General features: G+C 32.5%; 1 protein-coding gene across 4 annotated transcripts in view; it reads left to right on the top strand.

The window, feature by feature from the left end:
- CDH18 (cadherin 18) overlaps positions 1 to 17,851 on the top strand; it is a 356,371-nt gene that overhangs the window by 219,188 nt on the left and 119,332 nt on the right. For all 4 annotated transcript variants that reach the window (XM_032136147.2, XM_032136148.2, XM_032136153.2 and 1 more), the window contains exon 4: positions 38 to 205. In XM_032136147.2, the coding sequence (XP_031992038.1) occupies positions 38 to 205 (168 nt within the window). The remainder of the gene's footprint in view (positions 1 to 37; positions 206 to 17,851) is intronic.

The raw sequence follows: 17,851 nt of genomic DNA, 5'->3' as shown, positions 1-17,851 counted from the left end.
ATAGCTCATACTGTTTATTAAACCATATCTATTACAGGAGTTATTAGAACAGCCTTACATAACATGGACAGAGAAGCCAGAGAACATTACTCCGTGGTCATTCAAGCCAAAGACATGGCTGGGCAAGTTGGAGGGCTTTCAGGATCTACAACAGTCAACATCACCTTAACCGATGTCAATGACAACCCACCACGCTTTCCTCAAAGTACGTATTTGTTTTCCATGATTTGAATTTATCACTATCTTTTTATGTAAAGTAAAATGAAATACTTCAACAATGTTATGTTACTGTTTTCTTAAGTGGAATTGTTCTGGTTTTGTGCTATATGATCACCCTTCTTCATGTAAGACTCATGAAATCACTCCAGCTATTGTCTTCTGAACCTAGGAAATAATTGGGAACGTGTTCAGAGTCAGAGTTTCATTTGGCATCAAGTTAAATATTAAAAATGATGTGATGGTACTGAAAAATGGCATCTTGCCTTTGGCAAAGCATCTGTGTATTCTTAAAGTATTCATGGAGTTGTTGAAAAGGTATTTTGATGTGAACATTCTTCTTATGCAACATTATTCTATACATTCTGTGACTGATATTTTTTTTTAAATTCTTCATGTTATGAAGAAATGCTCTATATAGATGCATGCATGTAAGCACACACACACACACACACACACACACACACGCACACATCATCCAAAAGCAAGTTGAAGTTAATATGATAAGATGAGGTCGCAGAGTAAAATATAAGACTTGAAAACAGAAAGCATACTTCAGTAGGCAATTTTGGGGGAGAGGAGAGATATGAATCCTGTGGGTTTGGAGGGAGATGGTGCTTATGACATGTTCTGAATGTAAAGGATATAATTATAATATATTTCAGTTTTTAAAAATGGAAGATACTATAGATGACATTTTATACAACAGTCACTAATAATCACAGATATCCTACAGAGGAGTTGTCTCTTATGTTCATCTTACAAATGATGTTTAAAAACTGTCATAAATTAGATCCTTTGGTGTGTCATAAAGGCTCTTCTCAAGTCAGCGTGAAATGCCTTTCTCAGCTTTATCTCTTGTCTCTTAATAGCATTTGCAGTACAACTCAGGCCTAGACACCGTGGAATACTGCCTCCTCCTAAAATATAATAACACTTTGTACATCCTTACTTCAACTAAAATTTTTCCTTATTCACGGCCGTTTGTTAAAATCCCTGCTACAAGTTTCTCTGAAATTCCTGTTGCAGAATTAGAAGAGATTTGCAATTAATTCCTGTTGCAGAATTACTCATTCTTTTTTCCCTCTTGCACAGCACTTTTGCATGCTTGTTCGTGTTATACTAATTTTCCCTCTTTCACAGCACTTTTGCATGCTTGTTCATGTTCTACTAATTTCTGCAGGTACATAGATCCCCTTCCACTTATGAGATCCTCTAGGAAGATGCTAAATTGTTTTTGCAAACTTAGGTGTTCAGCCCAGTGAGTGCCCAGCATTTGATAAATGATTCTTAGTGAGTAAATTAGTTGAATTTAAATACTCTGTCATACCATCATTATTAAATGATTATTATTAAATACATGCAAATCATAGTCATAGTTAAATAAAAATCATTTTAAAATGTTGATGCCAGAGATAAGATATTACCTGGTGCATTCATGTGGCGTTTGCTCTATGAAGAAAGTATATATCATAGGTAAGTCCATATTTTATTGAGCCATAAAATATAATTAAATTTTAAAACATTTTACAGATTAGGATGAACTTTTGTATCAATGTTATCACTTAGTTCAACAATATGCATATACATGAGGTAAATGTTATTATTTCACAGATTGGTACAATTGAAGTTGAAGATTAAAAAAAGATAATAAGCAATAATGCAGATTCAACAGAATATACACTTTATTATAATTTAGGATACCAACTTGCCTATCTTGTTTTCAGATAGATTCTACCACCACTATTTTTAAGATGTACATTCATATTATAGCCTTAATAGACAGAAAACTCAGGTTGTACATCATAGGATTCAGTAAACGCTAGTCTGTAGTAAATATAGCATCTCCCACTCTCTCTTTTTCTCCAATTCTTCCTAAAATAATTATTAAAATTACAGGTTTATTAAGATTGACTTTATAGATTTACAGAAAATTTAAAATTTTAATTGTGATGGATATAAGGAATATTATTCCTATAGATGAATATAAATACATAATAAAGAGGTATTTGTTCCTAATTTTATTATTTTGATCAATAATAGTGTCATTGTTGAAGCATCAGTGTACAATGAAAATAATCACTTTACCTGACAAACAGAATAATTGTATACTCTCTGAGTTAACTCATTGTGTCTAATGAATTCTTTCTTCAGTCAGTAACGTTCTGGCAGAATGATTGACAGATGTAAATCCTGCTGCATTTCAAGGTGTTCTTAGAGTTTTGAAAAGGAGGCACTACACATTCAGAAGCTTACACTTGGAGTTTCTTAAAAGATACTTTATTTTGCACTCCATTTGAACAAAACAATGCTGCTTTTGCAACAGTTTGCTGTCACCATGACAAAAGTAGCTTGTAATAAAGTGTTCTTTAATTTATCCATAAATCGCAGCTTATTAAACAGCTATGTACCTAGTGGGGAAGTATTGTAAACTGCTTGGAGAAAAGAAATGATGTAAGGACTTGTATTCACAAAATACCATGACATGCGCAAGTCTATACACAACTCAAATTCTATAAAGTTCATATCCTGTCATCAAATGGATCCAGTAGTTGAATTGTCTCTCTTAATGTGAGGTTTTTACAGTTGCCCTTTCTACTTCTTTCTCTCATCACCTGTCTGAGACAGTTATACTTCTTACAATTGACACTTGAATAAACATCCCTAACTACAAATTTTGCAAAAATATTCTCTCAAAGTGTTTTTTCCTCCATGCTTCATCTACCATGCTTGAAAAAGTGAGTAGGCTAGTTATAATGCATGGTAATTAGTTATCAGTTTATCTTGAAGTAAATAGGCTTTGAGTAAGTGTTTGAGAGGTAGTAAATTAGAGCTAATAATTTGCAATGTCTCTACTCTAGAGAGTTACAAACGCAGTAGCTTAGGATACAAGTCAGATAAATGTCTTGGAGGAAACAGGCTGCTTGTCAGTATCAGGAATGTGAAAAAGGAGCATAGAGACTGGATAATGCATGCCCAACTACAAGGGTAGCTACTATTTAATTCAAATTGATGCCTACCTCTGGGCTACATGGTGTTGGAAAAGGAGCCACTGAAACAAAACAAAACAAAACAAAAAGACTCATAGTGAAAGAAAACAAATCAGCCCATCTATGGCTTGAAATTCTACTCAAAGTACACAAATGATGTGCACTTCTCCTTCTAGAGAAAATCATCTATCTAAAGATATAAAATTCCCTAGTGTTAGTTCTTTCATTAAAGGTAATCTATTTTATTCTGCCATTTCCTATTCTGGTTTTTAAAAACTGTATTCTGGATTATGGTTGTTGCATAACTTATTCTTGGATAGATAAAAGTCACTGACATTATTTTGCACAAACCATATGCATATAAAATTCAATACCTTACATGAAAGTTTACAAAACAAACCTTCTATGTCCTAAATGGAAGGAATTATATTGTTGTATAGAGGATTGCTGTTGTAAGGTAAATCATCTAGTAACAGAAAGAAGCATAACGCAGGCCAAATAATCACAATGCATCAACCTTTAGGGCTTGATCCTCCATTAATACATTGCACCAACTGCAGCCACAATAAGCTTAAGTTTTCGGAAATTTGCTATCATTATGTTAGGTTAATCTAACATAACTTTCTCCAGAACTTAAATGATAGCAAATTGCCAAGAATGTAAACTCACTTGTGACTGCAGTTGGTTTAATGCCGTGTAATATTGGAGGATCAAGCTCTAAAAATTCAATAGATGGCAGTATTTCCCATAAAGTTAGTAAACATCACAATTGTTTAACTGGTTTGGGTAATTTCTAATGTTAATGAGAAAGAAAATATTGCTGAAGATATTGGCATTGATGTGATTTTTTTAAGGGGGAGAGCTGTTTTTATTTTCATTGTTATGAGTACAAATATGAATTTATATAATATTTTCATCATTAAAATTTTGTTTGAAACAAATTAAAAGAAAAAAAAAGCTTCTCCCTTGACCCATCAAAATATGCAGGATTTTTTTTTAATTATCAAAGAATTGAGGTCTTTCTAGTGTCTTTTGAAAATGATATCTAGGTCATTTTATTATGGTTGCAGGCGTATATTTTGAAACATTTTGAGCATTTCTTTAAAATGCCAGTATATATTTGATTTTGCTAACTGTTCCTAATCACTTTAAAATAAGATAAATTCTGCAGCTGCATGTTTAGTATTCTACATATGTAAATTTCATTCAAGTTTATTCCTTGTACCATTCCAATTTTCTATATCCTTATAGAATTTTTGCTTGTCTGTTACTGAGAGAGATGTTAAAGTCTTCCAAGATGATACTGGATGTTTCCATTTCTCTTTTTCTTCCTCTGTTTAATTTTTCTTAGATGCAGTTTGAAACCATGCTATTGGATGCACACAGATCGAAGGCTTTGATATCTTTCTCTTGGTTAAAATTGTTTTATTGTGAAATATATCTCTGTAGTTCTAATAATGCTGCATACCTTAAAGTCTAATTTGTCTCCTATAGCTATTCCAGAGGTTTCTTTTTTTTTCTTCATTTCTTTTTGGTTATGGTTTGTGTGGTATAATGTTTTCTATAATTTTACTTTCAAACTTTATTGTTCTTAATTTTTTATTCTTAATTTATAAATGTTTCTTGTGACCACTTAGCTAATATTTTTGTTGTTTATTTTAAAATGACATTATAATTTCTCTAGCTTTTGTTGATTTACTACACTTATAATTACCTTAATTACTGATATAGTTTCATTTAGGGATATCATTTGCTATTTGTCTAATCTTTTCTTCTCTTTTTTTCTCCTCTCTCACATTCTTTGAATTATTAATTTCATTCATTTTGTCCTCCATTCACTTTTTAAAAATTTTACATTTTTATACTTTTTTCTATTTAAGAAAATACTGTAGATATTATTATTTATTTCACTCTACCTTAAATTATTTCATTGCTTGAAAATAGAACAACTTTAAAACTGTTTATTGTCATTAACCCTTTGTTGCTTTTTTTTCTATTTTTGTCATCTTATACATTCAGTCCTATATGAAATTGTGATTATTGCTATTGTGTTAAATAGCAAATAATCATTTTTTAAGTCAATAATAATTTACCCCTCCTGGTACTATTTATTTCTCCTTGAATTTCTGTGTTTCCTTCTAGAATTATTGTTTTCTAAAGGGAATTATAAATTTCCTAAAAATCTTACATTTTCGCATTTTTAGTGATAGAGAACTGCCAATGAATTTTTTCAGCTTTTCTATATAAATTTACAATTTTGCCTTTATTTGTAGAGGGTATTTCCAATCAGAGTATAATTTTAGTTTGAAGGATTTTCTCCGTTTCAATAATTATTAATATAATTTGCTGTTTACCATTTTTTTCATTGAAAAATCAACTGTAGAATTGCTTTACAATAGTTTATTGTAGTTTAATGGACCTTTCTTCTATTAAGATATTCTTTGTTGTATTTTGTTTTCAAAAATTTAACCTACAATGCACCTAGGTATTTACTTTTTAAAAATCTGACTTACGGTTGTAAAGATGTTTTTAAGCTATCTTTTGTTAGTTTTGAGATACACTTGGTCAGAATTTTTTCAAGTATTTCTTCGACCTCATTTTCTCACTTCTTTTCTATTAGTTCTACAAAATATGTCAGCTAGGTCTTTCAATTATATAACATTCATCTATTACTTTCTTTGCTATATAATAATTATTATTCTACAGTCTTCTACAGTCTTCTTTCACCTGCATATTTTATATTAACCTATGTTCTAGTACACCAATCCTTTCTTCTGCTGTTTGTTCAGCAATTAAACCCATCTATTACCTCTATTAAGTACACACTTCAGCATTGACATTTTTGTTCTAAAATTTTTATTGGGTTTAGTAGATACAGATTATTGGTATCTGTTGAAATTCCCCACCCTTTTCTTTATTTAAACATATTGACCATACTTATTTCAAAACTTTTTGTAGAATTCTAATATCATAATCATGCCTGGGTCTTTTTAAAATATTTTCCTTCTTAGTTTTAGCCAATGCTCATTTTTAATCATGCCTTTGAATTACTGATTGAACATTACATAAAGGAGTTGCAGAGGTTCATGATTATGCAATCTTTCAAAGAGGGGCGAGTTATTTCTTGCAGACATATAGAGTGTGGATTACTTAAATCAGTTGGATTCTGTTAGCACTAGCTTACTTTATTTCTCTCCTTACTTCCGGGAAGTAGCTCTTACTCCTGAAATCCGGATCTTTCTTCACTTACTCTCCACTGGTCTCAAGTGCTTACCAATTTCTGACTCCCCGGTACCTCATGGCTGCTGAAATCTCTGCCTAGCGCCTTTGCCTTCCAAATGCACTTTCTCTTGGTTTCTCAGAGCCTCCACACGTGTCAAAGTAGTGGGTGTGTCTACAATTACCACGAGAAAAATTGCATTTGTTTTTTTCCTCACTTGTCTGAGGTTTCTTCTTCTCTGTGCTTTTGTCCTCAATTTCTCAGCCCCTGTGCCAGCTCTGAACTCCAACCTGTCTCCAAAGGCTACGCAATTTTTGCTTGGACTGTTTCACCCAGCACTACATGTTTTTAAATGCCCTCAGTATATGTGCATATAAAATTTGTTTTGTTATGGTTTCTTTCTCTCAAGAATCATACTTCATCCTGAGTTCCCTACATTAATTGCTGTTCAATGCCTTAAAACAGTCATTTTCTGTATACTGTGCAACTTTCATAGTTGTTTTATATGACAGAGTTAGATATACCCCTCCATCATATCCAGATTTGAAAGATCATTCCACTTAAGTTTAAACAGAAAGGTTATGGAAGATAATTAGATGTATTCTATATCAATTTGTATTCTATGTGGCTAAATTGAAAGGATGAACTCTAAAATAAAGATGAAATTATTAAATTAACTTTAAATGAGTAATATTATTATTTTATTTTCATTTAGCCTTCATAAAAACACAATATTTTTATCTTACATCATGATATTTAGTTTATAAAGACTATTGAAATTAATTTATTATATACTTATTATATTAAATAAGACACATACACCTGTAGATCATATTCTTTCTGACAAAGTAACAGCTATAAATAAATAATAGTATTACATTCTTCTGATTTTAGAGTTGAATATTTTGAAATTTTATGGAGTTCTCTGTTTAGAAACGTACTAGTCATGACATTTCAATTGTATTATTATTTGTTTTTAATCTATGTGGTTGTGTACTATAATAAAGTTACAGAATAATTCCTTTTCCTTTACGTAATATTTTGTTTAGGTAGGTATGTTTATGGTAGTAAGCATATATTTCTTGGAAATGATTTGATTCTTATAGTTAGGCATTACAAGTCAATTTGTACACCTTCAAGGAATGCTTAAAAAGTGGACTGAGTTTCAATTAAAATTTCTAATAGTCTTTCTTCAAGCATTTATGTGTTATTTATGATTAAGAGTGAGAGAAAACAAAGAAAGTGTTCCACTATAATACTTGGAAGAAAAAAAAACCTTCTATAGAATAATCAGCTTTCCTATAGTGCATGTTGACACATAGAAACAGAATGTATTGGGTTAAACAATTTTAAAGATATTTCTGAGAAGAGTAAAGATTCTGACAGAGGAAAATTGCCCTTTTTATTTATGGCATTCAAATGGCAGTAGTACTTAAATTTACTTTATTTATGTTTTAAAAAGCATTGCACGTAGAGCCAACCACAGTGCTTAATAATCAATATTCAATATAAGTCTCTTAAACGCAGGAAAATCTCAGAATACTTTGTGTGTGTGTGTGTGTGTGTGTGTGTGTGTGTGTGTGTGTGTGTGTGTTTTAATTTGAAATTAGCATTCTCAGCATAAACTGTATTTGCATAAACATTTAAAGTGGAGATTATAAAAACTCTCTGATTAATTTTATCAGGAAAGACAGGCAAACTCCGTTAAGTCAGACATCATAGTTTCTAACCTCTCACGTGTCAGTCAGTTTTCCCTGAGCAGCATCTCACTTTCTCAAGTAAATACTATAAAATAGTGAATAGTTCTAACAAATGTAATGATTAAATTTATTACAGCTTTTGTAGGATAGGGCCTTGGGGTAATCATAGGGAATGACTTATTCAAGTAAATGACAAAATTACTGTAGTAAAGACACAAGGTCTTTTAAAAAGCAACTAGAATCAGTGCTGTCCTGGAGGAAAAGAAAGTATATTAAAAGGGACAAGCCTCAGTGAGACGAATGCCCTTTTATTATTCCCACCATGTCTTCCTTCCTTAAGTGTACGTTCCATAATCAGTAGTATTTTATGATGCAGTCTAAGACATTATGTGAGAGGATCACATATGGCATACAAAATTATGGTGCATCCAGATACAAAGCTATTCCACAGTGAAATCTGGATTCCTAAGCTGTGTAAAATTATGTCGTCTTAAAACCAGAATAAATTATTCTGGTACTACTTGAAGAAATTAAAAAGGAAAAAAAAACTTCTGATGAGTTAGAATATAATTTATAAATTATTCGCATATATTTGAAATACAAAAAAAAGATTTTATTGACATACTATAAACAATTTGGTGCCTAAAATTGAAAAATGCACATTGCCCTACCTCATGTCTCAGAAAATCTAAGCCTCACACACTGAAAATCCAAGCAAAACTAGCGTTTTGAAGATAATTATATATTTTGGTAGTAATATCACTTTTTGTGATTTTGGTCAGATTTTCATCATAAATTCCCAGCATTTGTTGTATCTCTTCTTCATTTCTCTTATTCTGAAGAACAGCTCAATTACTAGTTCTTCTCATTTTGATTTTATTTTTTGTAGTTAAAAAATGCCTACAATAATATTTAGCCTTTTAACAATTCTAATGTGTGCATTTAAATAACACTACGTATATTCATATTGTTGTGCAACCAACGGTACTATTGAACTACAGAATTCTTTTCGTCTTGCAAAAGTAAAACTTTGTACCCAGTGTTTAATGGGTACTTTGCCATTTTCCCTCTCCTGAGTCTCTGGTTATTCACCTTTCTATCTCTATGAATTTTACTGTTCTAGGTACTTTATATAAATGGAATCATGCAATATTTGTCTTTCTGTGCCTGGCTAACTTCAGTAAACATAATGCTTCAAGATTCATCCAGGCTGTAAGATGTATCAAATTTTAACTTCCTTTGTAATGATAATTAATATTTTATTTAATGTGTATACTGCATTTTATCAATTCCTCTGTTGCTGCATGTTTGGGGTGATTCTACCTTTTGGCTATCATGAGTAAGGTGGCTGTGAATATGGGTATAACACCCCACTTTCAATGCTTTTAAGTATATACCCAGAAGCGGAATTGCTAGATCATATGGTAATTTTATGTTTATTTATTTATTTTTTTGAGATGGAGTTTCACTCTTCTTCACCAGGCTGGAGTGCAGTGGTGCGATCTCGGCTCACTGCACCCTCCGCCCCCTGGATTCAAGGGATTCTTCTGCCTCAGCCTCCTGATTAGCTGGGATTACAGGTGCCCTCCACCATGCCCAGCTAATTTTTTGTATTTTTAGTAGAGATAGGGTTATATCATGTTGGCCAGGCTGATCTTGAACTCCTGACTGCAGGTGATCCACCTGCCTCGACCACCCAAAATGCTAGGATTACAGACATGAGCCACCACTCCCTGCCATGTTTAATTTTTTTAGAGGCCTCCATACTGTTCTCCACAATGGCTATACCATTTCACTGCTCCACTAACAGGGCACAAGAGTTCTAATTTCTCCACATCCTCACCCACACTAGTCATTGTCTTCTTTTTTGTTTTTAATTTTTATTTTTTATCTTCTTTGGAGAGATGTCTATTCCAGTTCTTTGCCCATTTAAAAGACTGGATTGTGTGTGTGTGTGTGTGTGTGTGTGTGTGTGTGTGTGTGTTTTGCAGTGTTAACTTATAATAGTCTGCATTTATTTATGTCTTTAATTTATTTCCACAATATTTTGTCATTGTCAGTGCACACATTGTTTTTTAGGTTTATCCCTAAATATTTTATCATTTTTATGGTATTAAAAATGGAATTGCTTTTTTTTTTTTACAATTATTCATTATCTTGTAACTTTGCTGAATTACTTTATTCGTTCTAAAAGTTTGTATGTGTTTGTATGTGGGGGTGTGTGTGTATTTGTGTAATCCCTATGGCTTTCTATGTATGAGATCATGTCATCTGAACAGAGATAATTGTATTACTTCCTTCCCAATTTGGATGCTTTTAATTTCTTTTTCTTGCCTTATTACTATGGCAATAGTATAATTTCAGTATTATGTTGAGCAGAAGTTCAAAAGTAGGCATCCTCTTTTGTTCCTGGTCTTACAGTAAATGCATTTAGTCTTTCACCATTTTAATGATATTAGTTGTGGGGTTTTAACATATGGCTTTTATTATGTTGAGGAAGTTTCTTTTATTTATAGTTCTATTTTATTTTTTTAATCATAAAATGGAATTGAATTTTGTCAATTGCTTTTTCTGTAGAATTGACATGACCTTGTGATTTTTTTTCTTTATTCTGTTAGTGGAAATGAAAATTAATTGATTTTCATATGTTGAACCAAACTTGTATTCCTGGAAAAAAAATCCCAATTGCTCATGGTGTGCATTCCTTTCATATTATGCTGAAATCAGTTTACTAGTGTTTTGTTAATAATTTTTGCATTCATATTCATAAGGAATATTCGTTTTTAATTTTCTGTTCTTTTAATGTCTTTGTCTATTTTTGGTTTCAGGAGAATGCTGGTCTTATAAAATAAATTAGGTAATTTTCTGTCTTTTTTTTACTTTTTGCAGGATTTTGAGAATTTGTGTTAATTCTTCTTTAAATGGTTAGTAGAATTAAAGCAGTACAGCCATCTGTTGCAGGGCTTTTCTTTCTTGGGAAGTTTTTGATTGCTTATTGACTCCTTATTAGTAGTATGTCTATTAAGAATGTTCATTTTTTCCTAATTTTGTCATGGTAAGTCATATTTATAAGAATATATTCATTATTTATAGATTATCCAGTTGGTTGGTATTTGTTTGCAGGACTTCCTTGTAAAATCCTTTCATTTCTGTAAAATCAGGGTAGTGTTTCTACTTTCTTTCTAATTGTAATTATTTGAGAGTCCTCTTTCTCTTTCTTAGCCAATCAATTTTGTTGATCTTTTCCTAGAGAGAACAGATCTTGGAACTGGCTTGTCACCTTCTGCAGACCAAGATCTCCTTGCCCTGGGAAGGGAATGGGGCAAGAGCAAGCTGAAACACCACAGATGCTTAGTGCTTGAATTTATCTTTTCCTTAGTTGAGGATATTCTTGCTTTCTGTACACATTTGAATGTTTCCAAGAGCTTTTATAAGTTTATTTCACCTTGTTTTTAGTCACTTTTTGATATTTCCATGAAGCTCTTGTTCCCTCATGGAAACATCAAAAAGCAACTTAAAACTAGCTGAGCTAAACTTAACAAAAACTCTGGGAAATATTCAAATGTGTACAGGCTTGGAGCTTTGTAATCTGCCATTTTTCTAATGTAAGTACCATCTTTTTTTTTTTTTGGCATTTAAATCATAAGTGCTACCAATACATTTAATTTTTCCAGATAGGAAAAGGATTCCACCTTAAAAATAATATAAGGCATTAAAATACTACATATCGTATAATGCATATTAGTATGGTAGATATTTCATTCAAGGAAAAAAATTTCTTCCCACGTACTTTCTATTTTTTTCATGAAAGTATTTAATAATTGCCAAGAATGAACAGACCTTCATAAAAACTATCTTTCTTTTTTTTCAAGAAAAAGGACAGAAAAATTAATTCAAGTGTATAAATTATTGATATTTTACTGTTAAAATAATTAGGTATCTAGTATGAAAAAATATTTAGAGGAGTGAGGAGAGACAACCTTTAGTGACCCTAAGCATTGACTTTAGTATTTTAGAGAACAGCTGGCTCAGTAGATATAAGTTAGCTTAAGAGATTAAAAGCTGGTGCCAGCTGAAAAACTCTAGAGGCTTATTTTTTCTAACAAAGGGGCCTTTACAGTTAAAGAGCTCCCCTGTTGCGTGGCTAAATAGGTGCTCCAGTGTTCACTGTCTCTCCCACCCTGAAAACATGGAGAACATTATGGGAATTGGATTCCTTTCTATTGAGGGTCTGTCGCCCAGGCTGGAGTGCAGTGGCGCCATCTCGGCTCACTGCAAGCTCTGCCTCCCAGGTTCACTCCATTCTCCTGCCTCAGCCTCCTGAGTAGCTGGGACTACAGGCGCCTGCAACCACGTCCGGCTAATTTTTTGTATTTTTAGTAGAGACGGGGTTTCACCGTATTAGCCAGGATGGTCTTGATCTCTTGACCTCGTGATCTGCCCACTTCGGCCTCCCAAATTGCTGGGATTACAGGCGTGAGCCACCATGCCCGGCCGGCTCTGTGTTTTTTTAGTCACTACTGCTACACAAATCAGATGAAATATCATCACAGACCTGATGACTATAAATAACTGGGGGTGTTCTTTTCTCACTTATGTATATGATGACCAAAGTATGCACTGTGAGTGTACTTGGCCAGCATAATAAATATGAATATTTGTATATTCATAAAAGCAGAGCTACATGTAAAGCAGCATAATATCTGTTTCACTTGGTACATACTTGAAAAATAAATTCTTGCATTTTGAAAATACGTGTTAAATGACTTGAATTTTTATAAAAAATATACATAATCCATTATATAACCGATATTGTTTACATCAATTTCTTCATTGTATCAACTAGATTCATGAGCCATGTCTTTTAGATTATCTAATCTTAAGACATCTATGAATATGTTGTGTCTATTATATAACACTGTGTGTACATATATTTATGTATGTAACTATATATACACACACATATGGAAATTATATCTGAAAGTTTAAAGTTATTATCTTTTATGGTAGAATACTAACTAAATATGCTTTCACTACAATCACAAAGCAATTAACATTATCAATTGAGTCATACGATTTTTTTAAAAGATTATTTTAGTGATAAAACAATAAATTGCCTTTTTTCTATTTTGTCTATTCCAATTTTTCATTAATAGTCACATATTAGTGCGTAGTTATAAGTAACCCCTTGTTATAAATACAAATTTGACATTTTATTTGCAAATTTTAGTAATTCTGTGAAGTTGGACAACCAGATTCTAAAAGTTACATTACCATTACTGTTTCTATGTGGCTTAAATAGCTAGAATTCACTACAGTTAACACATCTCTTCATTGTGGGATGTCCTTTGCTACAGCCAACTTGAGTAATTTTTAATACTAACCATAATTATCTAACAGTTGTAAGTTTCATGGACATAAACAATTTTAGGGAAATGAGGAGATAATTTAATTTTGATATCAAATTGATATTTTAAAAATATGACTATCATTTAGTTTTTTCATTTCTTGTTTTTTATTTGTTTTGTTTTCAACATAGTTTATATCAGCAAATGGGGAGTGTTATATGAAGTTTAACCTTCATATTTGGTTCATTCAGTTTCCTATGTCCTTCTTTTGTTGTAAACTTTAAACAATTTATTCTTTTTTCATTGGCCTACATTTTAAATTTTCCAAATAGTTTCAATTTACTTTTTTTAAAAAAGACGCAAGATTGTAGATGCCCAGCGTAAAGTTGGAGATGACCATCCTTTGAATATTTTAACAGAAACTCAGGATATAGTAGAAGTGACTATTCATTTGGGAGCCATAAGTTTATATGTTGATGCTGAAACCACAGGGACAAATGTACCTTTCTAGAGTGTGGATATAAGGAATAGAAATGAGGTACTAAGTTGCGGACAATACTCTCTTTTAAGAAAAAAGTGAAAGATAAGTCTGTAATGAAACTGAGATATTAGCAAAGTAGTGATACAACCAGGGAAGGTCTGTGTTCTGAAACTCTAGAGAGGGCCTTTTTTATAGCTGTAGCCTAAGTAAATTCTCCTGCATGTGGATAAGGAGATATGTAAAGTAAAATTCATTTGACTGTTTTTAAGTTAGAAAAATGTAGGATTAGATAACTTGTAGCACATTATTAAAATAAACACTACATTCTAATTAACGAACTAGAACTATATGCAACATCTTAGTTACATCTCAAATTATGATTTTGAATAAAAAACATAAAAAAGATGAATATAAACATAAAATCTAAATAACTATATTGTTTGAATATGTATTTGTGGAAATACATTACATTAATATTTTTAAGATATGTAAGGGGATGATCATGGTTCCGGGAAGATGAGCTGAGAATTTGATTATAGCAAATGGCTCACTTAGAAGCATCACCTATGCCTTCAATAATATGTTACTTTGTCAGATGAGAACTGAAGCAAATACACCAAAATATTAAGATTTGACAGCATACATGTGTGTTTCATGACATTTTTTATTTGTTTTTCTGTTACAAATATATCAAAGTATAAAATCATAGGAGGAGAAATAATCAGCAATAAAGGTGTAATAGAATCATGTTTTGTTTGTTTGTTTATTTTGGTTTTCAGTTTTCCTCAACATAACTCACAGTGCCCCAGGATGACAAGAACAATATCCATTTGAATTAGCAAATCACTGGCAACTACTGCAAAAGTGTGTATAGTTTATGCCTGTGTTGCAAAGCATGCCAATTGGCATATTAAAACAACTCATATTTACTATTTCACAATTGCCGTAGGTCAGGAATCTAGCTATGGTTTAGTTGAGTGCCTTTGGTTCATGCTTATGAGATTCCAGTGTAGAAGTCAGCAGGGGCTGAGGTCTTGCCCAAAGGCTTACCTCAGGGCAGGTGGAGCCGGTTTCTGCTTCCAGCTTACTCACATGGCTTTTGGCAGGCATCAGTCACTTGCTCTGTGGGCTGCAACAAAACATGACAGATAGCTTGCCCCAGAGAGTGATGCAAGAGGGAGTGAGAAAGTGTTCCCGTGATAGAAGCCACAGTCTTTTTGTAACCTAGTCTTGTAAGAGATGTCCAGTTACTTTTGCTGTACTCACTTCATCATAAGTAAGCCACTATATCTAGCCAACATTCAAGAGGAAATGATTACTCAAGGACATGATCAGCAGGATGCATGGATAAAATGGGGCCACCTTGCAGGCTGTCTACTAAAACTTGACTAATAATTTACAAATTCTAATTCTCAAGTCAATGGAGAGTGTACAAAATATTAATCTGAATGTACTCCATTTTGTTTAATGGGACATAGTGAATGGGGAATTTACTATTCTTGCAATTCTTAAAATGTGTCAAGAATTATCAGGTTTTTTTTCTATAAACATAATCTGCCTGTACCAGGAATCTGTTTCATATTTTAAGACCCAGCCTAAATGTTTTCTGGGCCGTGAGTCTTTTGTGACCCATTTGAACAGTTTTTTGCAATCTGCTTTGTAAAAACAACCTTCTTTATAATGCTATCATCATAGTAATTCTATAATGTATTTATTTATCTCTGTTAACTAAGACATCTTTGGTTTTCTTTTATATATATATTTTTATTATACTTTAAGTTGTGCAGTTTTTTACATATGTATACATGTGCCATTTGGTGTGTGACCCTTAATCATCTTTACATTAGGTATATCTCCTAATGTATCCTCCTCCTGTGTTCTCATTGTTCAATTCCCACCTTAGAGTGAGAACATGTGGTGTTTGCTTTTTTGTCCTTGCGATAGTTTGCTGAGAATGATGGTTTCCAGCTTCATCCATGTCCCTACAAAGGACATGAACTCATCAATTTTTATGGCTGCATAGTATTCCATGGTGTATATGTGCCACATTTTCTTAATCCAGTCTATCGTTGTTGGACATTTGGGTTGGTTCGAAGTCTTTGCTATTGTGAGTAGTGTCGCAATAAACATACGTGTGCATGCAGACATCTTTGGTTTTCTAGTGTTACCATCCCCGTATTAACTATTTGACAGGTTTTTGAAGGCTTATGTAATTGTGGGTAATTCTGGTTTAGTTGCACCTTGGAGACCACAACATCCAAAAAAATTGACTCCTTCTAGTCTCTGTCTCAAAATATTTTAGAGAATTTGTACCAATTTATTTTGTAATATTTGTAGACATTTTGTTGAACAAAACAGCGTCCCATTATAGATGTGACTTTTCAGAAACATCATGATATTTTCAAGGCCAGTGCAGATCACATGGCTTCTCTTTGATGCTGATTTTATGGCTTCAGATTTGGCCTTTCAACATCAATTTTGGAAACATGACCATTGACAAAAGCCTCTTCTTAGTATTTCATAGCTGTGCCACCAAAGAGAGATGAAAGTTATTTTCTAGTTCCAGTTCAACATTTTTGAGAAGTATACTCTTTTTGGAGATGTTTGAAACAGCTGCCTACCCTTCACCAATCGACTGTGAGAAGGAAGGAGGGATCCTATAAACGTTTGGGTCTCATGCTCTTCCCATGCCAATTCACAGAATCGAGGAAGATAGATCTTTTAGTAATGGTAGATCTTGTTAAAATCATATGGTTAAGGTCAAGGGATCGTTTGTTTAAAAGAAGAGGGTGCTTTACACAGGAAAATATATGTTGGTTGAACATACAGTTTATTTGGACATTTAGTTTAGTTAAACTAAAAGCTAATGTTTTCCTTACTTTGCTGTGAGTTTATGTCAGGTGTATTCTCCAATGCTTGTGAAAGAGAGCTGAGAAAAGTATCTGTTGAACATCGAGTAAACACAAACACATACATGAACATGTGTGTCAACCCTTAGTATCTATACATATGCATTTAACATTATACATTTTTGTCTTTAGAAGTTTATCAAAGTTTTTTTGTTTGTATTTTTTTTTTTTTTTTTGAGATAGAGTCTCACTCTGTCGCCCAGGCTGGAGTGCAGTGGCATAACCTCGGCTCACTGCAAACTCTGCCTCCGGGGTTCAAGCGATTCTCCTGCCTCAGTCTCCCAAGTAGCTGGGATTACAGGCGTATGCCACCACACCTGGCTAATTTTTGTATTTTTAGTAGAGATGGGGTTTCACCATGTTGGTCAGGCTAGTCTCGAACAGATCTGAAGCCACCATGCCCAGTTCAAATAAATATTTTAAACCACGAACACTGAATGTCTTTCAATTTATTTGTCTTTTTACATTTTTCATCCATGTTTTCTAGTTTACAGTGTATAAGTTCCTCACTTCCTTTTGTCTTTTTACATTTTTCATCCGTGTTTGATAGTTTTCAGTGAATGAGACTTTCACTTCCTTAGTTTATTTATATAGATTTTATTCATTTCAATGCTATTATAAATGGGATAATTTTTCTAATTTTTTCAAATAATTTTATTAGTGTGTATAAATGCAACTAATTTTTTATGTTGATTTTATGTCTGCAACTTTACTGAATTTGTTTATTAGTTATAACGATTTTTGTTTGTTGTGGAGCCTTTTTTTATATATGTAATATTATATTATCTACAAACAAGGACAATTTTACTTATTTCATTATGATTTAGTTCCCTTTTATTTTATTTACATGCCTAATTGCTCTGGCTATGTCTTCCAGTACTATTTTGAAAAGAAGTGGTAAGAGTGGGCATCCTTGCTTTGTTCCTGATCTTAATGGAAAAGCATTAAGCTTTTCTGTGGCACTCTCATAAAATGTCTATACTACAT

Source organism: Hylobates moloch, unplaced genomic scaffold (assembly GCF_009828535.3).
Source record: "Hylobates moloch isolate HMO894 unplaced genomic scaffold, HMol_V3 SCAFFOLD_17, whole genome shotgun sequence".
Taxonomy (NCBI): domain Eukaryota; kingdom Metazoa; phylum Chordata; class Mammalia; order Primates; family Hylobatidae; genus Hylobates; species Hylobates moloch.
The sequence above is the reverse complement of the archived record's forward strand: the minus strand, read 5'-3'. Positions and strand labels throughout refer to the sequence as shown.